The sequence below is a fragment of the Lagenorhynchus albirostris genome, chromosome 15 (genome assembly GCF_949774975.1).
Source record: "Lagenorhynchus albirostris chromosome 15, mLagAlb1.1, whole genome shotgun sequence".
In the NCBI taxonomy this organism is placed as follows: domain Eukaryota; kingdom Metazoa; phylum Chordata; class Mammalia; order Artiodactyla; family Delphinidae; genus Lagenorhynchus; species Lagenorhynchus albirostris.
This window is the reverse complement of record NC_083109.1, coordinates 81,983,533-82,008,710: the sequence shown is the minus strand read 5'-3', so window position 1 is coordinate 82,008,710 and position 25,178 is coordinate 81,983,533. Positions and strand designations below refer to the sequence as shown.

General features: G+C 43.6%; 1 protein-coding gene and 1 non-coding gene across 16 annotated transcripts in view; one reads left to right on the top strand and one right to left on the bottom strand.

Moving 5' to 3' along the window:
* Window positions 1–25,178, bottom strand: part of KPNA7 (karyopherin subunit alpha 7) — a 141,589-nt gene that overhangs the window by 114,479 nt on the left and 1,932 nt on the right. For 9 of the 15 annotated variants that reach the window (XR_009535673.1, XM_060124365.1, XM_060124364.1 and 6 more), the window contains 2 exons: window positions 15,049–15,137; window positions 12,857–12,982 (listed from right to left, as the gene is read on the bottom strand). Coding sequence is in view for 14 of the 15 variants with exons in the window: in XM_060124365.1 (XP_059980348.1) it covers window positions 12,857–12,982; window positions 15,049–15,114 (192 nt within the window). In the remaining variant the exon portion in view is untranslated. Of the gene's footprint in view, window positions 1–12,856; window positions 12,983–15,048; window positions 15,138–21,028; window positions 21,451–24,527; window positions 24,633–25,178 lie in introns of those variants that run through there. The other 6 variants (XM_060124369.1, XM_060124370.1, XM_060124368.1 and 3 more) reach the window with 3 other exon arrangements.
* Window positions 1,126–1,318, top strand: LOC132506613 (U2 spliceosomal RNA). Its single transcript, XR_009535925.1, has one exon. It is a non-coding gene; the product is annotated as a U2 spliceosomal RNA (small nuclear RNA).

Genomic DNA, 25,178 nt, shown 5'->3' with positions numbered 1-25,178 from the left:
GGCTTATGGCATTTTGCCTTGCCTTATTCCCACTCCTCCCCCAGCTCTGTGGTAGCTTTGAAAACCAACAGCCTAGCAGCCACTGGAGGAGGCAGAACAGGTTGGTGCTCCCTTAAAGCCTCATTCCCAGAGAATTATTATTATTCGATGCTTCTAGTGGTTTCCTGGGAGATCCCATTTGTAAGATTCTATTTTATTTGACTCAGAGCTCACACAATGCAAAAAGTCTTTTCCCTGGAGGTATTTGTTAAAAACAGTTAGAGGAAGTTGTTCAACTTCACAGCTGCTTGGGGTGGGGGGTGGGGGTGTCAGATAACAGTTGGGGGCAAACAATAGACTAACCAAAAAACTTAAAAGGCAAAGCTGGGAATGAGATGTTCATTGGGGCTTTGAGAACTCCAACATGTTCCTGAAAATCTAGAAGGTCACATGCCTCTATAGAACCGTTGCACATGCTCATAGTAAATGGAGAAGACCCTGAGGTCTCACCTCTGGCTGACTTTGAGGCCCTGTGCAAGCAGGAAGTGAAGGTTTAAGGCAGCATTGTCAATTTCCTCTTGAATGTTGAAGGCATGCCCCAACATGCACACAGAATGCCTTGGCAAAGACTGGGTGAATTTTTGCTTCCAAGTGTGTAAGGAAATCTCTGTCCAATCATTAGCTGACCACTAAGCTAACTGAGCAGAGAATTCAGTGCCTACACATGACAAAGAATACAAACTTTACAAAATCAACTCAAAAGTCACTGGACGAACAAACAATGAGCAACAACAACAAACCCTGGGCAAGGGGTGGGGGGGGCAGATTTTATATCCAAAGTTGCCACATTATTTTAAATGACTAGTTGTTAAAGAAATTACAAGACATTCAAAGTATACACGTATACAAGCAAAAAACAAGGCAATTAATAGAAACTGTCCCTGAGGAGCCCAGACATTGGACTTACTAGACAAAGACTTTAAATATGTTCAAAGAACTAAACGAAAGCATGTCTAAAGAACTAAAGGAAAGTCTAAGAATGATGTCTTAGAGACATAAGAATGATGTCTTAGACACAGAACAAATCATCAGTGAACTTAAAGATGGGTCCATTGAGATTAAGCAGCATGAGGGAAAAAAAGAATGAATTAATCTTAGCCAAAAGGCCAAGAAGCAAGAATCGTAGCTATTCCTATCAGTTTAATTTCTGACACACCCTCTATCCAAGGACAATATATTAAATGGATTTTTGGAACTAGGAGATGGAATAGAACTTTGCTCCATCCACTCCATGCATTGACCCAGGTATTACTGTACTTCCAGGAACAGTGAACCCCCTTTGAGGGAAATAAAGACTGTGTTTTTTATTAAAAAACAAATGAAGATTAAACTTAACACAGCCTTACAGATCAACAGCATATGCATAATAGAATGGAAAAGAGAGAGAAAGGGGCAGAAAGTATATTTGAAGAAATGATTTCCAAAAACATCGCAAATTTGATGAAGAAATTAATCTACACCTCTGAGAAGCTTAATGAACTTCAAACAGGAAAAACTCCAAGAGATCCACACTCAGACACATCATAAAATGTTGGAAGCCAAAAACAAAAAGAGAATTTTGAAATCAGGAAAAGAGAAGCAACTCACCATACACAAGTCCTCAACAAGATCAAGAGCTGATTTATCCCCAGAAAGCAAAAATGACATATTTAAAATGCTGAGAGCAAGTTTGTCAAGCTAGAATTCTATACATGGCAAATTATAATAAAATGGAGAAATTAAGACATTCTCAGATAAACCTGAGAGAATTCATTGTCAGCAAACTCACTCTACAAGAAGAGAGTTCTTCGGGTACTAGAAACTAGATAATAACCAAAGACATGAAGAAACCAGCAACACCAGAAAGGCAAATATAATGGTAAATATAAAAGACAGTATAGGGCTTCCCTGGTGGTGCAGTGGTTGAGAGTCCGCCTGCCGATGCAGGGAACACGGGTTCGTGCCCTGGTCCGGGAAGATCCCACATGCCGTGGAGTGGCTGGGCCCGTGAGCCATGGCTGCTGAGCCTGCACATCCAGAGCCTGTGCTCCGGCAATGGGAGAGGCCACAACAGTGAGAGGCCCGTGTACCAAAAAAAAAAAAGACAGTATAGTAGATAGCCTCATCCAACAGCAGGCAGACAGCAGAAGCAAGAAGAACTACAATCCTGCAGCCTGTGGAACAAAAACCACATTCACAGAAAGACAGACAAGATGAAAAGGCAGGGGGCTATGTACCAGATGAAGGAACAAGATAAAACCCCAGAAAAACAACTAAATGAAGTGGAGATAGGCAACCTTCCAGAAAAAGAATTCAGAATAATGATAGTGAAGATGATCCAGGACCTTGGAAAAAGAATGGAGGCAAAGATTGAGAAGATGCATGAAATATTTAACAAAGACCTAGAAGAATTAAAGAACAAACAAACAGAGATGAACAATACAATAACTGAAATGAAAACTACACTAGAAGTAATCAATAGCAGAATAACTGAGGCAGAAGAACAGATAAGTGACCTGGAAGACAGAATGGTGAAATTCACTGCTGTGGAACAGAATAAAGAAAAAAGAATGAAAAGAAAGGAAGACAGCCTCAGAGACCTCTGGAACAACACTAAATGCAACAACATTCGCAGTATAGGGGTCCCAGAAGGAGAAGAGAGAGAGAGAAAGGACCCAAGAAAATATCTGAAGAGATTATAGTTGAAAACTTCCCTAACGTAGGAAAGGAAATAGCCACCCAGGTCCAGGAAAGCGCAGAGAGACCCATACAGGATAAACCCAAGGAGAAACATGCCGAGACACATAGTAATCAAATTGGCAAAAATTAAAGACAAAGAAAAACTATTGAAAGCAGCAAGGGAAAAACGACAAATAACATACAAGGGAACTCCCATAAGGTTAACAGCTGATTTCTCAGCAGAAACTCTACAAGCCAGAAGGGAGTGGAATGATATACTTTAAGTGATAAAAGGGAAGAAACTACAACCAAGATTACTCTACCCAGCAAGGATCTCATTCAGATTCGATGGAGACATCAAAAGCTTTACAGACAAGCAAAAGCTAAGAAAATTCAGCACCACCAAACCAGCTCTACAACAAATGCTAAAGGAACTTCTCTAAGTGGGAAAAACAAGAGAAGAAAAGGACCTACAAAAAACCCCCCAAAACAATTAAGAAAATGGTAATAGGAACAAACATATCGATAATTACCTTAAACGTAAATGGATTAAATGCTCCAACCAAAAGACACAGGCTTGCTGAATGGATACAAAAACAAGACCCATATATATGCTGACTACAAGAGACCCACTTCAGACCTAGGGACACATACAGACTGAAAGTGAGGGGATGGAAAAAGATATTCCATGCAAATTGAAATGAAAAGAAAGCTGGAGTAGTAATACGCATATCAGGTAAAATAGACTTTAAAATAAAGAATGTTGCAAGAGACAAGGAAGGACACTACATAATGATCAATCCAAGAAGAAGATATAACAATTATAAATATATATGCACCCAACATAGGAGCACCTCAATACATAAGGCAACTGCTAAGAGCTATAAAAGAGGAAATCAACAGTAACACAATAATAGTGGGGGACTTTAACACCTCACTTACACCAATGGACAGATCATCCAAACAGAAAATTAATAAGGAAACACAAGCTTTAAATGACACAATAGAACACATACATTTAACTGATATTTATAGGACAGTCCATCCAAAAAAAGCAGATTACACTTTCTTCTCAAGTGCACATGGAACATTCTCCAGGATAGATCACATCTTGGGTCACAAATCAAGCCTCAGTAAATTTAAGAAAATTGAAATCATATCAAGCATCTTTTCTGACCACAACACTATGAGATTAGAAGTGAATTACAAGGAAAAAAATGTATCAAACACATGGAGGTTAAACAGTACATTACTAAATAACCAAGAGATCACTGAAGAAATCAAAGAGGAAATCAAAAAATACCTAGAGACAAATGACAATGAAAACACGACGATCCAAAACCTATGGGATGCAGCAAAAGCAGCTCTAAGAGGGAAGTTTATAGCTATACAAGTCTACCTCAAGAAACAAGAAAAATCGCAAATAAACGATCTAATCTTACACCTGAAGAACTAGAGAAAGAAGAACAAACAAAACTCAAAGTTAGCAGAAGAAAAGAAATCATAAAGATCAGAGCAGAAATAAATGAAATAGAAACAAAGAAAACAATAGCAAAGATCAATAAAACTAAAAGCTGGTTCTTTGAGAAGATAAACAAAATTGATAAACAATTAGCCAAACTCATCAAGTAAAAGAGGGAGAGGACTCAAATCAATAAAATTAGAAAAGAAAAAGGAGAAGTTACAACAGACACCGCAGAAATACAAAGCATCCTAAGAGACTACTACAAGCAACTCTATGCCAATAAAATGGACAACCTGGAAAAATGGACAAATTCTTAGAAAGGTATAACCTTCCAAGACTGAACCAGGAAGAAATAGAAAATATGAACAGACCAATCACAAGTAATGAAATTGAAACTGTAGTTAAAAATCTTCCAACAAACAAAAGTCTAGGACCAGATGGCTTCACAGGTGAATTCTATCAAACATTTAGAGAAGAGCTAACACCTATCCTTCCCAAACTCTTCCAAAAAATTACGGAGGAAGAAACACTCCCAAACTCCTTCTATGAGGCCACCATCACCCTGATACCAAAACCAGACAAAGATACTACAAAAAAAGAAAATTACAGACCAATATCACTGATGAATATAGATGCAAAAATCCTCAACTAGCAAACAGAATCCAACAACACATTAAAAGGATCATACACCATGATCAAGTGGGATTTATCCAGGGATTCAAGGATTCTTCAATATATGCAAATCAATCAATGTGATACACCATAATAACAAATTGAAGACTAAAAACCATATGATCATCTCAATAGATGCAGAAAAAGCTTTTGACAAAATTCAACACCCATTTATGATAAAAACTCTCCAGAAAGTTGGCATAGAGGGAACCTACCTCAACATAATAAAGGCCATATGTGACAAACCCACAGCAAACATCATTCTCAATGGTGAAAAACGGAAAGCATTTCTGCTAAGATCAGGAACAAGACAAGTACGTTCACTCTCACCACTATTATTCAACAGAGTTTTGGAAGTCCTAGCCACAGCAATCATAGAATAAAAAGAAATAAAAGGAATACAAATTGGAAAAGAAGTAAAACTGTCAGTGTTTGCAGGTGACACGATACTATACATAGAGAATCCTAAAGATGCCACCAGAAAACTACCAGAGCTAATCAATGAATTTGGTAAAGTTGCAGGATACAAAATTAATGCACAGAAATCTCCTGCATTCCTGTATACTAATGATGAAAAATCTGAAAGAGAAATTAAGGAAACACTCCCATTTACCATTGCAACAAAAAGAATAAAATACCCAGGAATAAACCTACCTAGGGAGACAAAAGACCTGTATGCAGAAAACTATAAGACACTGATGAAAGAAATTAAAGATGATACCAACAGATGGAGAGATATACCATGTTCTCGGATTGGAAGAATCAATATTGTGAAAATGACTATACTACCAAAAGCAATCTACAGATTCAATGCACTCCCTATCAAATTACCAATGGCATTTTTTACAGAAGTAGAACAAAAAATCTTAAGATTTGTATAGAGACACAAAAGACCCTGAATAGCCAAAGCAGCCTTGAGGGAAAAAAGCGGAGCTGGAGGAATCAGACTCCCTGACTTCAGACTATACTACAAAGCTGCAGTAATCAAGACAATATGGTACTGGCACAGAAACAGAAATATAGATTAATGGAACAAGATAGAGGGCCCAGAGATAAACCCATGCACCTATGGTCAACTAATTTATGACAAAGGAGGAAATGATATACAATGGAGAAAAGACAGTCTCTTCAATAACTGGTGCTGGGAAAATTGGACAGCTACATGTAAAAGAATGAAATTAGAACAATCCCTAACACCATACACAAAAATAAACTCAAAATGGATTAAAGACCTATATGTAAGGCCAGACACTATAAAAACCATTAGAGGAAAACATAGGCAGAACACTCTATGACATAAATCAGAGCAAGATCCTTTTTGACTCACCTCCTAGAGAAATGGAAGTAAAACCAAAAATAAACAAATGGGACCTAATGAAACTTAAAAGCTTTTGCACAGCAAAGGAAACCATAAACAAGACAAAAAGACAACTCTCAGAATTGGAGAAAATATTTGCAAGTGAAGCAACTGACAAAGGATTAATCTCCAAAATTTACCAGCAGCTCGTGTAGCTCAATATCAGAAAAACAAACAACCCAATCCAAAAATGGGCAGAAGACCTAATAGACATTTCTCCAAAGAAGATATACAGATTGCCAACAAACACATGAAAGAATGCTCAACATCACCAATCATTAGAGAAATGCAAATCAAAACTACAATGAGGTTATCACCTCACACCAGTCAGAATGGCCATCATCAGAAAATCTACAAACAACAAATGCTGGAGAGGGTGTGGAGAAAAGGGAACCCTCTTGCACTGTTGGTGGGAATGTAAATTGATACAGCCACTATGGAGAACAGTATGGAGGTTCCTTAAAAAACTAAACATAGAATTACCATATGACCCAGCAATCCCACTACTGGGCATATACCCAGAGAAAACCATAATTCAAAAAGACACATGCACCCCAATGTTCACTGCAGCACTATTTACAATAGCCAGGCCATGGAAGCAACCTAAATGCCCATCGACAGATGAATGGATAAAGAAGATGTGGTACATATATACAATGGAATATTACTCAGCCATAAAAAGGAATGAAATTGGGTCATTTGTTGAGACGTGGATGGATCTAGAGAGTGTCATACAGCATGAATTAAGTCAGAAAGAGAAAAACAAATATCGTATACTAACGCATATATGTGGAACCTAGAAAAATGGTACAGATGAACCAGTTTGCAGGGCAGAAATTGAGACACAGATGTAGAGAACAAATGTATGGACACCAAGAGGGGAAAGCGGCAGGGAGTGGGGGGTGGTGGTGTGATGAATTGGTGGATTGACATGTATACACTGATGTGGATAAAATGGATGACTAATAAGAGCCTGCTGTATAAAAAAATAAATAAAATAAAATTCAAAAAAAAAGAAAAATGAGGAAATGCATAGAACAGACCTGATCCAACACACAGCTTGGAGCCAAAAAAAAATAAAATAAAATAAAAATAAATAAATAAGACAGTATAAATGTATTTTTTATTGTAAGTCTTTCTTCTGACTTAAAAAACAACTGCATAAAAAAAACAACAACGACTGCATAAAGCAATAATTATAAAGCTATATTAATGGGCACATGATGTGTAAAGAGGTAACTTGGATGATAATGAGAGCAAAAGCAGGGAGGGAATAAAGTTATATAGGAGTATTGTTTTATATACTATTGAAATTAAAATGGTATTACTCCAAACTAAATAACCAATGGATAAAAAGAAGAAAATTCCAGGGAACTTAGAAAATACTTTGAGATGAATGGAAAAAAAAACATACAATATACCAAAACCAATGAGATGTAAATAAAGCAGAGCACAGAGGGAAATATGTAGCCATAAATGCAAGTATTGAAAAAGTAGAAAGCTCTCAAATCCATAACCTAACTTCCTACTTTAAAATACTAGAAATGAAAGAAAATCAAACCCCAAAATATTAGAAGAAAGGAAATATTAAATACTAGAGTGGAAATAAATGAAACAGAATGAAAAAAATAGAGAGGAAAAAAATAATCAATGAAACCAAAAGTTGGCTCAAAAGAGCAACGTAAATGACAAATCTTTAGCTACACTGACCAAGAGAAAAATAGATGAGACTCAAGTTACTAAAACCAGGAATAAAATTGGGAACATTACTACTGAATTAACAGAAATAAATAAGATTAGAGACACTATGAAAAAAGTATACAAACAAATTAAATAATCTAGATGAAAGGGACAAATTCCTAGAAACACAAACCAAAAGTGGTTAAAAAATAGAAAATCTGAATAAACAAGAGATTGAATTATTAATTTTTTTTTAATTCCACAAAGAGAAGCCCAGATACAAAAGGCTCCACTGGTAAATTTTTACAAACATTTAAAGAAGAAATAACAGCACTCCCTCACAAATCCTTCCAAAAAATAGAAGAGGGAACTTTCTAGCTCATTCTATGAGTCCAGTATTACCCCAATATCAACTGGACAAAGATATTACAAGAAGTACAGATCAGTATCCCTCATGAATATATGTTAAAATCCCCAACAAATTCTAGAAAACAAAATGCATCAACACATGAACATCATAATCATAATATATACATCATAATCATGTATGTATGTATATGATTATACATCATAATCAACTGGGATTTAACCCAGGAATGCAAGGGTGGTTCAACCTATGAAAATCAATGTAGCATACCATATCAATAGAATATATGGGGGAAAAAAACACGATCATCTCCACAACTGCAGGAAAAGCATTTGACAAGATCCAGCACCCTTTCATGATTAATAAAAAGGAAAAGCATTCAACACAAACTAGAAATAAAAGGGAACTTCCTCAATCTAACAAAGGCATCTACAAAAAACTCACAGCTAGCGTCATACTCAATGGTAAATGAATGAAAACTTCCCCCCTAAGATCAGGAACAGCATAGGATATCCACTCTTGCCACTTTTATTCAACACAGTATTGAAGTTCAAGACAGGTTAATTAAGCAAGAAAAAGAAATTAAAGGCATCTAGATTAGAAAGAAAGTAGTAAAACTCTCTCTGTGTGCAGATGACATGATCTTGAATATAGAAAATCTTAAGGAACCCACACACCAAAATTTAGAGCTAATAGACAAGGTTCAGGTAGGTTTCAGGATAACATACAAAGATCAGTTGTATTTCTGTACACTAGCAATGAACAATACAAAATTGAAATTAAGAAAATAAGTTTATTTACAGTAGCATCAAAAAGAATAAAATACTTAGGAGTAAATTGAACAAAAGAGGCACAACGCTTATATGCTGAAAACTATTTTTAAAAATTAGAGAAGACTTAAGTACATTGAAAAATATCCTATGTTCATAAACTGGAAGACTTAACATTGTTAAGATAGCAATACTCCACAAACTGATCCATGCAATCTCCATCAAAATCTGAGCTTCCTTTAGTGAAAAAATTGACAAGCCAATTCTAAAATTCATATAGAAATGCAAGGGATCCCAAAGAGCCAAAATAATCTTGGGGGAAAAAAAGAACAAAATTGGAGGACCCACACTTTCCAATTTCAAAACCTACTACAAAGCTACAGTAATCAAGTCTGTTGTGCTGGCATAAAGATAAACATATACATCAATGGTAGAAATTTCATAGTCCACAAATAAACTCTCACGTTTATGGTCAACTGATGTTTGACAAGAGTGTTAAGACCATTCAATGGAGAAAGAATAGCCTTTATGGTGCTGGGACAACAGGACATCTATATGTAAAACAATGAAGTTGGACCCTTACTCATACCACTTACAAAGATTAACTCAAAATGGATGAAAGACCTAAACATAAGAGCTAAAACTATAAAACTCTTAGAAGGAAACATAGGCATAAATCTTGGTGACTTTGGATTAGGCAATGGATTTTTAGATATGATACCTAAAGCACAAGCAAACCAAAGACAAAATATAGATAAATTGGACTGTTTCAAAATTTAAAACATTTGTGTTTCAAAGAGTCTATCAAGAAAGTAAAACGAGAGCCCACAGAATGGGAGAAAAGATTTGCAAATCACATAACTGCTAAGGGTCTAATGTTCAGAATATATAAAGAGCCCTTTCAACTCAATAAAAAGACAAATTGGGCTTCCCTGGTGGCGCAGTGGTTGAGAGTCCGCCTGCCGATGCAGGGGACACGGGTTCGTGCCCCAGTCTGGGAAGATCCCACATGCCGCGTAGCGGCTGGGCCCATGAGCCATGGCCGCTGAGCCTGCGCGTCCGGAGCCTGTGCTCCGCAACGGGAGAGGCTACAACAGTGAGAGGCCCGCATACCGCAAAAAATAAAAAAAAAAAAAGACAAATTACTTGATTTTAAAAATTGTCAAAGGGTTTGAATAGACATTTCTCGAAAGGAGATATACAAATAGCCAGTAAGCACATGAAAAACTGCTCATCATCATTAGTCATTAGGAAAACATCAAAATTACAACAATACAACCTTTCACACCCATAAAATGGCTCTAATCCAAAAATGAATAATAACAAGTGTCGGTAAGGATGTAAGAATGTACAGGGATGCAGCTGCTTTGGAAACAGGTTTGGCAGCCTATCTGTTTCCTATTTGTACTGTAAAAAATTACCAGAAATTTAGTGGCTTAAAACAAAGTTACAGCCTATGGTTCTAGGGGTCAGAAGTTCATGATCAGTTTCATTGGACTAAAGTCAAGATGTTGGCAGAGCTGTTTCCTCCTGGAGGCTCTGAGAGGAGAGTCTATTTTCTTGCCTTTTTCAGCCTCTAGTGGGGCTTCTTGTGTTGCTTGGCCTTTGACCCCTCCCATCTTCAAGGCACTACACGCTCATGTCTGCTTTTGCTCTGCCTTGTCCTTCATCCTTCTTATTATTATAAGGACAGATGGGACTACATTGGGTCCATCCAGATAATCCAGGATAATTTCCACATCTCAAGATCCTTAATCTGGCGACTTCCCTGGTGGCGCAGTGGTTAAGAATCCGCCTGCCAATACAGGGGACATGGGTTCGAGCCCTAGTCTGGGAAGATCCCACATGCTGTGGAGCAACTAAGCCCGTGTGCCACAACTCCTGAGCCCGTGTGCCACAACTACTGAAGCCCGCGCACCTAGAGCCCATGCTCCACAACAAGAGAAGCCACCACCATAAGAAGACCGCGCACCACAACAAAGAGTAGCCCCCACTCGCCACAACTAGAGAAAGCCTGTGCACAGCAACAAAGACCCAACGCAGCCAAAAAAAAAAAAAAAAGAAAGAAAAATCCTTAATCTAATCACAACTACAAAATCCCTTTTGTCATATAAGGTAACATTCACAGGTTCTGGGGATTAGGATAGGGAGATATTGGGGGTGCAGGGACATTATTCAGCTCACCACAAGCACTGCCTCAAAGAGTTAAACTTAGGATTATCATACGACCCAGCAATTCAACGGCTACATATACCTGACAGAACTGAAAATATGTCCAGACAAAAACATGTGCATAAAACGTTCATAGCGGGGACCTGGTGGTCCAGTGGTAAAGAATCCACCTTCCAAGGCAGCGGGCGAGGCTTCGATCCCTGGTCAGGGAACTAAGATCCAACATGCCACGGGGCAACTAAGCCCATGCGCCACAACTAGAGAGAAGCTTGTGCACCACAACAAAGAGCCAGCGTGTCACAATGAAAGATCCCGCATGCCTCAAGGAAGGTCCTGCATGCCACAACTAAGACCCGATGCAGCCGAAAATTTAAAAAACTAAAAAATAAAAATAAATTTTTTTGAGAAAAAAAAAACAGTTCATAGTGGCATTACTTATAACACCCCCAAAATGGAAACAATCCAAATGTCCATCAACTAATGAATGAATAAACAAAATGTGGTATACAATGAAATATTATTCACCCACAAAAAGGAAAGTACTGACACATGCTACAACATCAATGAACCTTGCAAACATTTTGCTGATGGAAAGAAGCCAGGCACAAAAAGCTATGTATTAATGATTCCCTTTATATGAAATATCCAGAATAGGTAAATCCACAGAGACAAAGTAGATTCATGGTCACCAGAGGCTGGGGGAAAGAGGAGTGAGGAGTGACTGCTTCGTGGGTGTGGGGTTTCTACTGAGGTGATGAGTATGTTCTGAAATTAGTAAGCAGTGATGGTCTCACCACCATGTGAGCATACTAGAAACCACTGATCATATTCTTTAAAAGGGTGAATTCTGTGGTATGTGAATTAGAATTTTAAAAGGAACATGCTAATATAGGATAAAAAAGAAAACTCTTTCATAGTTGTGTTTCACAGTTTCATCTTCCTTGGGTGGCAGGAATCCTAGGGACTCCTCTAGACGAATGCAGCTGGGTAGAGTAGGGTTCAGAGTCCTACGGCAATTCAAAGAATGATCACAGCCATCCCATTTGGTGGACAGTAGAACATCATGGGATCCACTTGCCCAGATTGAACCAATCTCTGCCCTCTAAGAGGCTTAATCCTAGCAGGATGCAAGGATGCACATGGATAGCTAACATAACAGATCATAAAAGACATGAAGACACAACACCATCAGAGTTCTAACCCTCCTAAGTCAGGGCATTCAGCAAAAGATTCACCACAACAATATTGGCCTGGAAGTACCCCAGGATTTGCCTTGAGTGAGGTTGGGGCGGATGGAGAATGGAAGCTAGATGACAGCATTCAAGTCCTAGGTAAGACGAGACACGGCGAGTGACTATGTGCCTCCAGTGAGGGAGAACCTCCATGACCCCTCATTTCCTGTTTCCAGCTGAATGGCAGCAAGTGAATTTTCAATGAGAGGCAGCATCTTCTCCACCCCCTGTTAGAACATAGATCCCAGACTCACGGCCACAAAGCTAATGACACTTAGCTTTCTGAAAACACCAGTTTAGTTCTAATCACCATCTCTCCACCCCTTTCCTTAAAGGAACTCCATTAGAGCTTGCAAGTTCTGACTCAAACATTTTCAACGCAGAGAAACTTACTAAGGATGTATTTTATACCCAACTGCTCTAAATGCCATGTTCCCGACGTACCCGTTTGGTCTGTTGCTCAGAAGCGTCAGGGGAGACATCCGTGATGTTTCTCCTCTTCAAGGACTGCTCATCCTTCTTGGCTTTCCGGAGCTCCAGGCTGACTGCTATCCTCTGCTGCCGCCTCATCTAATGAGGAAAAGAAAGGGAGCCCTTAGAGCTGGGAAGTCAGGTTGTCACCCTGTTTAGCCTTTAGAGCACACTTCAAAGCATCCAATTTCACTTTTACAGATGCAACAGGCTGGAAGAGTTCAGATCACACAGCTAGTCAATAGTCAGCTCAGTTAGCCTCCTCTGCTTCTTTCTCCTCCTCTACCACCTCTAGAGAGATCATCAATCTTCCTCTCAAAGTGAAGGAAGACCATTTACACCCATTGGCCAGCCAGGATTCTCAGGTGTAGAGACCTCTGAGCAAAGCATCCCATTGCCCTGAATCTGAGCACATCTTCATTGGTGCTGATTACTTCCAGAGAAGCAGGCCTGTGCCTTCTAGCTGTGGGCACCCAGGTGGGGCAGGGAACTGAAGGGAGCACCCCAGCTCCAGGTGTCCTTGACCATTTCCACTGTTGGGAATCAGCCTATAAGTCATTCAAACCTTGATCCAATCCCAAGAGTTTTACTTGGACACCAGACTGAGGAAGATGGAAATTCTAAAAACAAACCCCCCTTTTCTTCTTTTATCAGGCAAAACTCAGACCTTACAGTATTGAGAATCCTGGGGAAATGACCTAATCTTTATGGATAGATGAGTTTTGGGTTGAAGACTTTAAAATATTAATTATAAGGAAGTCAGTGTATATTAGATACTTCTGGTTCCTTAAAGGAGCTATTTGAGCCTTGCTTGAAACTAGGGTCAATGGGAATTCCCTGGTTGTCCAGTGGTTAGGACTTGGTGCTTTCACTGCTGGGGACCGGGGTTCAATCCCTGGTCGAGGAACTAAGATCCCGCAAGTCATGCGGCGCAGCCAAAAAAAAAAAGAAAAGAAAATAGGGTCATTGTGGTGTTATCCGGAAAGGTGGGGACACACTGGGGGCCTATGGAGCCAGTTGTCGTGTTGCTCCCATCACTAAGCGGCCCTTCCCCATAGAGAATTTGGTACCTTTGGCTTCTACCTTCTCATTTCCTGGCCCTTCCTGCTGCTGTCCCCATAGAGGGTTTGATTTCTTTGTTCTAATTGGTTTCCTTTAATCTGCGGTGGTCTTGGAAGCCAGACAGCCAAGCTTGTTGGAAAGGGTGTAAGTAAGAGGGATTTGGCTTTGGACGGTGTTCCACTGGGTGGCTATGCCCTTGTGCTCTCCTTATCCTCGGCTGCCTTTCAGATTCCCAAGGCGTAGCCAACTTGATATGTCAGTCAAGATACACAGATATAGGACACAGAGCTAGACAGAAAACTTGGAGATCAGAGAAGCTGAATGAGAGATTCACACACAGCACAGTCTCCCTGGCCCAGCCCTTGTGCTCATCCCAGTAGAGAGAGCAGTCTGGACTTTTCACCTCTGAGTCCTATTTCTCTTCAAGGCATGCTGGTTGGTACCTGTATTCCCAACATCTTAGCTCCTTGGTAAGCCCCCTTGACATGCAGAGCTGCAGGTAAGCATCTATATACCAGGTACTTGATGATGCTACCCAGGTCCTAAGAGGTAGGTATCAGCCCTGTTTTATAGATGAAGAAACTGAGGCTCTGAAGTTCAATAGTTTCAAGATCACATGGAGACTTTGATCTGAGTCTACAGTTGTCCAACCAAGTCCATGAGGTTTGATCCTCCCCACCTTCAATATTTTAGTATGAGATTTTCAGATATACAGAAAAGTTAAAAGGATTATTCAATGAACATCCATGCACTTACCCACAATGAACATTCTGCTATACTTGCTTGTTCACCCCATCTAGCCCACTCTCCACAATTTTTTTTTTTTTTTTGCGGTACGCGGGCCTCTCACTGTTGTGGCCTCTCCTGTTGCTGAGCACAGGCTCCAGATGTGCAGGCTCAGCAGCCATGGCTCACGGGCCCAGCCACTCCGTGGCACGTGGGATCTTCCCGGACCGGGGCACGAACCCGTGTCCCCTGCATCGGCAGGCGGACTCTCAACCACTGCACCACCAGGGAAGCCCTCCACTATTTTTAATGCATTTCAACCATGTGCTTTTTACTGCGCCCATCCTTGATAGAGTAAGGTATTGCTTCATACTCACAGATGCATCTTTGCCACGATACTTAAATTTTCTCAGCCTCTCTTCCGGAGCTTCTAAAGTCGGCATATTGACTAGAAGAAGTAAAGCACCTGTAGGTAGGACAGTTCCAAAGAGATTTTCAGTGCCCAGTATGTGGTTACTATGTAAAAGCCATCCGGGCTATAAGCCCTTAAAGGACCCACGGTGGAACAGAGAGCAGCATCCACAGGCATCACATGCCAGTTCAACAGGCAATGAGCATCATGGGAACTCAGAGGGGACCAGCCCTGGGCTACAGGAGTAAGGGATACCTTTTTAGCGGCAGTTTGGCTTGAGCTGGGCTTTTGATGGCTAGGATAGGCTGGAAGGAAAGCACAGAACCCTTCCATGTGGCTGGGTCCAAGGAGTTCTGTACAGAGCATATGTACAGGATGCTGAGGAGCCCAACCAGGCTATGACAGGAAGATGGTCCTCTTCTCCTACATCCAATCCACCAGCACATTAGTACAGGACTGTCTCAAGCATGTCCCACTCCTAATTTTTTAGAGGACTTCCTCCACCCTGGTCCAGCCCACCATCACCTTTCACCCACACTATGGCAACTGCCTCCAAACTCTGCTCCTTGCTTCTCCCATTGCCTTATCCCAATCTGTTCTCTACACAAAGCCATGTGATCTTTTAAAAAGAAACTGACCATGTAGTGTCCCCCACTTTTTTCCCACCCTCTAGTGGCTGGTTGATCTTAGAAGAAAACTCAAGTTCACCATGATGCCTACCCTACGTGAGCTGGCCTCAGCCCACTTTTACCCAACGATTCTTTCTTATCTAAGAAGCTAAGTATCTTCCCAATCTGTCTGTTTCATTTTCTCCATAGCTTTTACCACAACTCAATATTTTCTTGTTAGTGCATCTTCCCCTCCATACTCCCGAGGACAAGGGGACCATGCGTGTCTTAGTTATGATTCCTCAGCCCCTTCACAATGCATGGCATGTAGTAAGTAGGTACTCAAATATTTGTTAGAAGAGGGTGGTGAGCGATAAGCTCACAAAGGGAGTTAGCCCTCCATTAGAGGAGGTTATTCAGATCAGGGCAAGTTTGGACTTCCTACAGGGCAGCAGGGAATAACCTTTCTTACAAGCATGCAATGAATATTCATCTGTTTCTAAGTATACAGGATGGGCCAGACTACATTCTACCAAAGAGAAAACTGGATAAAGATGACCAACAGACTCTCTTCTTGCGAGTAGAGCAGCTGGGAATAATTTTGGTAGGAAAGACTAATTTAGACATATCAATTTGGATGGGACGGTGTAGACAACTTGGAGAATTCTGTGAGGAGAGAGCCAAGGAGAGAGAAGAGGAACTCTATCTGAGAACAGAACAAGAATTGAGTCTTGGTGACCTGTGTATTAGGGTCCAAGAAAACAAAGAGCCAGCAAGGGACCGGGGAAAGGAGGGAATTTGAGACAGAACAACAGAAGCACAGCCTCAGAGGCACTACCAGTTAACAGCGGCTACCATGCCAGGGACAAATCCATAAAAAGAAGCACCACCAGCCCCAGACAGATAGGAGAGCAAGTCAGCTGAGCCTCAGAGCTGAGGCTTCACTGCTGTGACTTTGCTTGTTCTAAGGCATTAGTCTCTTTAGGAGCTTGGGCAAGAATAGCTGACAATGTGTGCAAATCTGAGAGTGGGAAATGCAAATTACTTCCCAGAATTGACCAGTTGCTCCCTCCCCACAGCACATCTCATCTGGAGAGGTGGAGAGTGACACAATGGGTCACACAATGGGTCACAGGAACATTTGTGAAGCTCTAAACATTCCGTTAACAAAGTCACACTGGTCACCTCTACCACCCCGACCCCCAGAGAGTCAAGGAGCCTCGGTGACATCCATAGCCCTTCCATTGCTGTGTATTTACCAGGAGAAGCACCACGTATAAGTTGGCTTGAGACAATCTCAGGCTTTAGATTAATTCAGTTAAAAGTTCAAGCTGGAGGTAGACTGACTTCCAACAATACACCAGAAGCCAGCACATCAGGAAGAGGAAAGAATGATGCCGCAGGACAATCTCAGCCCTGGAGGCTCAGGCCAGAGAGTAACCATGTCCCATCCCTTCATCTACTTTAAAGTCATCTCCAATCCTGCCCCATCAGGAAAGAAAGAGTTGCTTTTTACCCAGTGACCCACAGGTAAATCATTGCTATTCATCATGACACCCTTGAAAACACCATCGCAAAAGAGTTTTCCAGTTGCTGTAATAGCCAAGGTCAAAAGGATGATCAGTTGCAACTCGAGATTTGGGTTTAAATAAGGAGCTATATGCTACATCTCCGAGAGGTAAGACATATGGCAATATAAATTAGGAGCAGGATAGTATTATGGGCCTATTTCAGACAGCAATGGACAAAATGTGTTTATTACATACCAGGAATATTGGACACTTAGGATTAAATGAAGCAACATTATGAGGTATCACCCCACACCAGTCGGAATGGCCATCATCAAAAGTCTACAAACAATAAATGCTAGAGAGGGTGTGGAGAAAAGGGAACCCTACTATGCTGTTGGTGGGAATGTAAATTGATACAGCCACTATGGAGAACAGTATGGAGGTTCCTTAAAGAACTAAAAATAGAACTACCATATGAACCAGCAATCCCACTCCGGGGCATATATCTAGACAAAACTAATTCAAAAAGCAACATGCACCCCAAAGTTCATTGCAACACTATTTATGATAGCCAAGACATGGAAGCAACCTAAATGTCCATCAACAGAGGAATGGATAAAGAAGATGTGGTATATATATACAATGGAATATTACTCAGTCATTAAAAAAAACATGAAATAATACCATTTGCAGCAACATGGATGGACCTAGAAATTCACTTCCTACTAAGTGAAGTCAGGCAGAGCAAGACAACTATCATACGATATCACTCATATGTGGAATCTAATTTTAAAAAAATGATACAGGGCTTCCCTGGTGGCGCAGTGGTTGAGAGTCCGCCTGCCAATGCAGGGGACACAGGTTCGTGCCCTGGTCCGGGAAGATCCCACATGCCGTGGAGCGGCTGGGCCCGTGAGCCATGGTCACTGAGCCTGCGCGTCCGGAGCCTGTGCTCCACAATGGGAGAGGGCACAACAGTGAGAGGCCCGCGTACCACAAAAAAAAAAAAAAAAAAGATACAAATGAACTTATTTACAAAACAGAAACAGACTTACAGATATCAAAGACAAACTTATGGTTACCAAAGGAGAAACGTGGAGGGAAGGGATAAATCAGGAGCTTGGGATTAACATACACACATTACTATATATAAGATAGATAACCAACAGGGACCTACTGTATAGCACAGGGAACTCTACTCAATATTCTGTGATAAAGGATATGAGAAAAGAATCTGAAAAAGAATGAATATATGTATATGTATAACTGAATCACTTTGCTGTACACCTGAAACTAACACAGCACTGTAAATCAATTACACTCCGATAAAATTTTTTAAAATAAATTAATAAAAAAACTCAAAAAACATGAAGCAACATTAACAGTAAGGGAGAGAGAGCCCCATTTTGCAAGTGAGGAAACCTTTGCAGATGCCATTTGCCAAAGTTCCCACAGCTGTTAAGCCTCAGAGCCAGGAATCAGCCTATGTCTGACTCCTGCGTCATGCTTTGGATCACTAAACTTTGCAGCCGTAATCTGTTAACAAGGTCTGATTAGGAAACACCAAATCTCCACCGTGGGTGGCACTTAACACATGGGTGAGATGTTGGAAAACAGGAAAGCTCACCGTTTTAGGCAATGGAAACAACAGAGGCCACTTTGGAAACACTCTGTTGCCACCTCATTGCTGCGTCTCACTCACTGTTAGGGGTCTGACCCACTCAGCTCATGAGACTGTCTGAATGTGCACAGAGGCCGGCTTGGTACACGGGGATGAAATGCTTTTGCTCCTTGAGAGACCCAAGGCAGGGCCTAGTTCTAGGACTGTTGCCATGGGAACCATGCCTGCTTCTGCCACATCTCAGATGGTATGGCCATAAGGAACCTGGGAAGTAGATCCAGGGGTTCAGAGGGCCGCCACTTTCCTTCAAATCAAATATGAATGGGAATTCCCTGGAGGTCCAGTGGTTAGAACTTGGTGCTTTCACTGCCATGGGCCCGGGGTTCAATCACCGGTCGGGGAACGAGGATCCCACAAGCTGCGCGGTGCAGCCAAAAACCAAAAACCGAAAACCGAAAATCAAGGGGAAGGCCTTTATCAGGCGGCATAATCAGGAAAGCCTGACTTCAGATCAGAGTCCTCCCTTGTCCCTGAAAGCAGTTTGAAAGTCACAGATTTGGCCACACCACTTCATTTGGGGACATCCTGCAAAGCCAGCTGCAAAGCAGATCCTTCTGGCTTTCACAGGCTTCTCTACTCACAGCTCAAACGTGATTCCTTCCCCTCACATGGCTATTTCTAGCACCAGGAGAGCTGGCTACCCCGTCATCCTTTACCAGTAGTATAATGAGAACGCTAATTTGGAGGCTTTGAGTTATGCAACAAACTCAAAGTCAGTACCTTTCTTCATTGATTCTCTAAATTTGAGATCCAGAGAAAGCCAGACTAGTTACGTAGGCGAACACCATCAACGTAGGGGCTGACACCACCCCCGCAGCCTCAGGACAGCTCTGCTGCTCCCCACACTATGAGACCCCCTGCCCTGGGTGTCAGGTGGCAGAAGCCCACCCAAGGGACCCTCCCTGGCCACGCCTTAGTAACGGCATGGGGTCATTTTCTCTGGTGGGAGCATTACAGGCCATTTGGTTTCTTCTGTCCTTCCCTAGGTCTAGCCAAACTTTCACTGTGAGCATCTTTCATGAACCCAAACCGGCTTTAAATTAAGATATGTCTCATCACCCCAGAGCTGGCTTCTATAAAGCAGGATTTTTCTGATTTTAATACATGCTCACGGCTTAAGAAAATGAAATACTTCAGAAGCGTACTGAGCATTAACCCCCCATAACCCTCCTCCTCCTCCTCGTTACTCGTTAACCTCTGAAAACGCACACCACCCTCTACACGCCCCAGCCGCTCTGCACGTGCCCCGAGGTGCTGATTGCAGGAGGGGAGCCGATCACAGGCAGGGTTTGGCAGCATGCTTCTTCACTTCGCCCGTACCAGGGACATCTTTCGATGTGTGTTCAGAGCTACATCACTAACAGCCCCTTGTTCAAACAAAGTGGGATTTGTTTTAAGCTAAAACCACGCATTGGGTTGGAGTGAGTGAGGCTTATTCAGAAGGACTGAGCCGACCTCAGCTCCAAGGTCAGCAAGCAGACACCGCTGGGGCTGGAGTGCGCCCCCGGGGAAGGGGGGTGGTCTCCACTTCCAGGGCCCCCGCCCCCTCCACCGGCATTCTTCCGCTCCCTGCACGGTTTTACCAAATAAAGGTGTCCTGACACCACCTTGGAGGCAGGAAGACACACAGCCATGCCTCCCTCCCCGGCCCATGCTGGCCAAGATGAGAGGCACGTGTCAAAGCAAGAAGGAAGCAAGCAACCAGGCCTTCTTCCCGTGATCCACCTCCAAGGCTTGGAAAGGCTTTGTTCCCCAGGTGAGAACATCCCGAGGGATATTTCAGGGAGTAGGACACCAGCAAAGACGCAGGGCACACGGATCTACAGGCTGCCGGCTGCCGTGTGGGTGACGCAGCCTCAGGCCCCCTGCCATCCCCCCAACCCCGCCTGGGATCTGGAGGGTGAAGGGTCCCCACCAACTACCACCCGCTCCTCACCCATCCTGAAAACAAGCCAAGCGCCCCTTAGCACAGCTTCTGTCGACCAAGACTGAAGTTCAACAGGGCAAGGCCCAGCCTGGGCCTCCTGGGAGCCACTGCTCCAGGCAGGCCACCAGCTTTGGGGGAGGGCATGACCGCAGCAACCTCTCTGGGGCCCCCAAACAGCTTCTAAGGTCCCCGGCACCCTCCACCCACCCATCACTCACCTGACAGGGAGCCGCAGTCTCCAGCCCCCCTGGTTGGCCTTAAATGCTCTCAGCAGGTGGCATGTCTTTAGGGGCATTTGGCCCATCCCCACGGGGCTGGTTTCTGACCAATGTCAACTGTTCTTGGAATCACGTGGGGAGCTCCGCCCACCCTGCCGCCAGGGCCCCACGCCAGAGACTGATTGAGCTGGCCTGTGGGGTGCGGAGGGAGGCCTAGGTCTCCAGGTGACTCTCGTGCACCGACAAGGTGCAGATGGGAGCCTCAGAGGCACCGCGGACCTTCAGGCTCTGCAGCTGCAGCCTTGGAGACCCTCAGATGGATGATCAAGAGGCGAGGGGCGGCGGCATCTACCTCCAGGGAAGGGTTTGTATTCTGGGTGTTTTAAGGCTTCCGGGATTCAGCTGGATTGAGTGGCCTCTTCCTAAAATTGAAGGATTAGGCTTAAAGCTGCTGTCGAACAGTTAACAAATGTTTCTTCCCAAGGCAGGCAAAAGATTGGGTGGTGGTGGGAATGGGTCTGCCTTGTATCGAAATGGAAATAGGAACAAAATTTCATGTATCTCTTCAACAAATATTTATTGTCCCCACTGCGTTTCAGGCCCTGGTGTGCAACAGTGAACAAGATGACCTGGTTCCCGCCCTCCCATCAGGAGCAGAGATGGGCCTAGAGTGGGAACAGGAGAGTAATTGCAACAACACAGGGCAGGGGAGGTCAGGGAGGGCTTCCCGGAAGAGGTGATGCTAGAGCCACGTCTGTAGGAAAAGGAGTCAGCAGGTGAAAAATTGTGAGAAAAATGCTCCAGGCAGAGGGAACAGCATAGGAAAAGGCACCAAGGCAAGAAAACCCAGCCATGGTTCACTTGGGAACAGAGGCTGTTCAGGATTGTTAGAGGGACGACGGGGTCAGGTGCCAGGTCAAAGATGGCCTGGTGTACAGGGGAGGGGCAGGGGGAGCCATCCACTCTGGTCCAGGCAGTAGGGAGTTGCACTGTCTGTAGGGGATTTTTTTTTTAATTAATTTTTTTAAAATATATTTATTTCATTTATTTATTTTTGGCTGTTGGGTCTTTGTTGCTGTGCATGGGCTTTCCCTAGTTGTAGCAAGCGGGGGCTACTCTTTGTTGCAGGGCGCAGGCTTCTCATTGTGGTGGCTTCTCTTGTTGCGAAGCACGGGCTCTAGGCGCACAGGCTTCAGTAGTTGTGGATTGCGGGCTCAGTAGTTGTGGCTCGTGGGCTCAGTAGTTATGGCTCATGGGCTCTAGAGCACAGGCTCAGTAGCTGTGGCACATGGGCTCAGCTGCTCTGCAGCACATGGGATCTTCCTGGACCAGGGCTCAAACCCGTGTCCCCTGCATTGGCAGGTGGATTCTTAACCACTGAGCCACCAGGGAAGCCCTGTAGGGGATTTTAAATCAATGATAAAACCAATTACGTCTGTTTGCTCTTTGAGCCAGGAATTCCGAAGAGTGTCAGGGGGCTGCACCCACCTGTTACTCACTCTTTGAAGGTGTTTGGACTTTGTCCAGAGAGCAGCAGGCAGCCCCCGAAGGTCCCAGCAGGGTTGTGTTCCTATTTGCCTTATTTTTACTTTCTTTTTTTTATTATGGAAAGTTCCAAATTTGTAAAAGGGGAGAGAAGAGTACAAACGAATCCTTGAGGACACCGAGGTCCAACAGTTACCAACTCCACCTTTCTTTCTTCTCCCCCCATCTTTTTTATTATGTATTTATTGATTTTGGTTGGTGTGTTACAAAGGAAATCGCAGGCATATCATTTCATCCATAAAGTTTCAGAATGAATCTCTAACAGATACACTTAAAAACTAAACCAAAATACCATGATCACACCTACCAAAAGCAACATTCTTAGTGGGTCATTTTAGAATATTTAGGCTAACCTGGAGGGAAGGGGTAAGAGGAGGATTCTTTCCCAGGTGGGGCTAGAAAGAGGAGGTGTCTGACCCCAGGACACCCTGGTTACAGCAGGAGATGGGGGCGGAGAAGTCGGGGTTCTGAGTTGGTGAAGCATGGGGTTCAGGGTTGGACCCGCACATCCAGGTGCCTGGAGAACATCGAGGTGGGGATACAGCAAAGGCCAGTCGGCTCAGAACTGGGGTGGGACCCGGTGAGCCGCTCGAGGCAGTGGTGGGTGATAATGACACAGAGATATAAGTTAAAGCTGTGGTTTCAAGCTGAGGTGGCTGGTAAGGGATGGTGTCAGAAAAGGGGGATTCAGGATGACTTACGGGAGGCCTGATTCCCACAGGATCCAAGGCCAGCAGAGAGATTGCCCTAGGCCTCCCTGTTCTGCCCAAGGCATTTGAGACAATCCACCTCTCTCCACCTCCACTTGGGACCGGCGACCCTCCCACCTCATCACAGCCATCACTGCTTTGGCCTGTGCCCCTTCGGGCTTTTAAACACACACACACACACATGCACAGATCCTTTAAACATTTAAGTCAAGTTACACCATTTTGCTGCTCAAACGCTCCAGTGCTCCCAACATCCCTACAATCGCCTGTGAGGCCCTTCATGCTCTGCCTTGCCTCCCATCCCTGTCCTCTGACCTTACTCCCTCCACTCTGGCTCCAGCCACCCTGGCCTCCTCTCGGTCCTGCAAACACATCAGGACCACGCTGGCCTCAGGGCCTTTGCACCTGCTGTTCCCTGTGCCTCCCTCACTTCCTTCAGGTGTCAGTTTTGAGAGACCATTCCTGGTCACCCTGTCTAAAATCAAACCTCACCCCATCCTTGCATCCCCACCTGACTCACTTCATTCTGATGTTCTCCCAGGCAGCACTTGCTAACAACTGAAATGCAATGCATTCACTTGTTTGTTTATTTCCCATCCCCACCCCTGAAATAGAGCATAAGCTCTATGAGGATAGGGGCATTGTCTGTTTGACTCGATGCTTTATCCCCATGGCCAGGAAGAGTCATTGCTCATTATATTTGTGGAATGCATAAGTGGGCGTGCTGGCCCCAGAGCCAGGCTCTCCCCCTGCCCCCACTGTGTTCCAGGCGTTCCCCCCTCCATCACCCAGGAAGTAGCCAGGGTGTACAGTGGGCACGCTCAATACCCTTCCTGAGCCAAGCATTGAGCTGGCGTCCTTTGAGTAAATCGAATCAGCTCACCGCACAGAGCCCACAGTCGCCACCCAGAGGACTCAGAAAAGCTGCAGGAAGATAACTTCAGGTGGAACCTGAGTCCTCAAGTGGAGGTCACTTCATCCTCTCCGACTCCTAAGCCCCGATCACTGGCAAGGGCCACACTGTCCACCCAGGCTGGGAGCATGACCTCAGCTCCCCGCTTCCATCTCCTTCCTCCATCAGCCCCACCCTCCACTGAGCCCCTTTCCTTGACCCTCCTGACCTCTGCTCGGGGCTGAGCCCTGGGGACCACTTGCCCACTGGTCTGACGGCAGGTTTCTACACCTTTCCAACAAACTCTTACGTTAAATTCTTGAGATTGAATTACCTGGATGGGTTTGTTTACCTGGTTTGTTTAACCTGCCTTGACTCCTTTGATGCAGTAGGAATTACCAATCGCATTTCACAGAGTGGGAAACTGAGGCTGCCGACCTCGATGTGAATTGCCTGAGGTTACATGATGGGAAGACCAGGTCTGTGCAGCCCCATCTTTGCCTCAGTGTGTGGTACTGCCTGTGCTAGGGTCGCAGCTGTTTCCCTTCCTTCCTCCCTCCCTCCTTCCCTCCCTCCCTCCTTTCCCCCCTCCCTTCTCTCTCTCTTTCTCTGTCTCTTTCTTTTTTTTATGGTAGTAAAATACCTTAACATAGGGCTTCCCTGGTGGCGCAGTGGTTGAGAGTCCGCCTGCCGATGCAGGGGACGCGGGTTCGTGCCCCAGTCCGGGAAGATCCCACATGCCGCGGAGCGGCTGGGCCCGTAAGCCATGGCCGCTGAACCTGCGCGTCCGGAGCCTGTGCTCCGCAACGGGAGGGGCCACAACAGTGAGAGGCCCGCGTACCGAAAAAAAAAACAAAAAAACAAAAAACCATAACATAAAATTGACTATTTTAACCATTTTTGAGGATACAGAGTGGCATTAAGTACATTCACACTGTTGTGCAGCCATCACCACCGTCCATCTCTGGAACTCTTTTCATCTTTCCAAACTGAAACTCTGTCC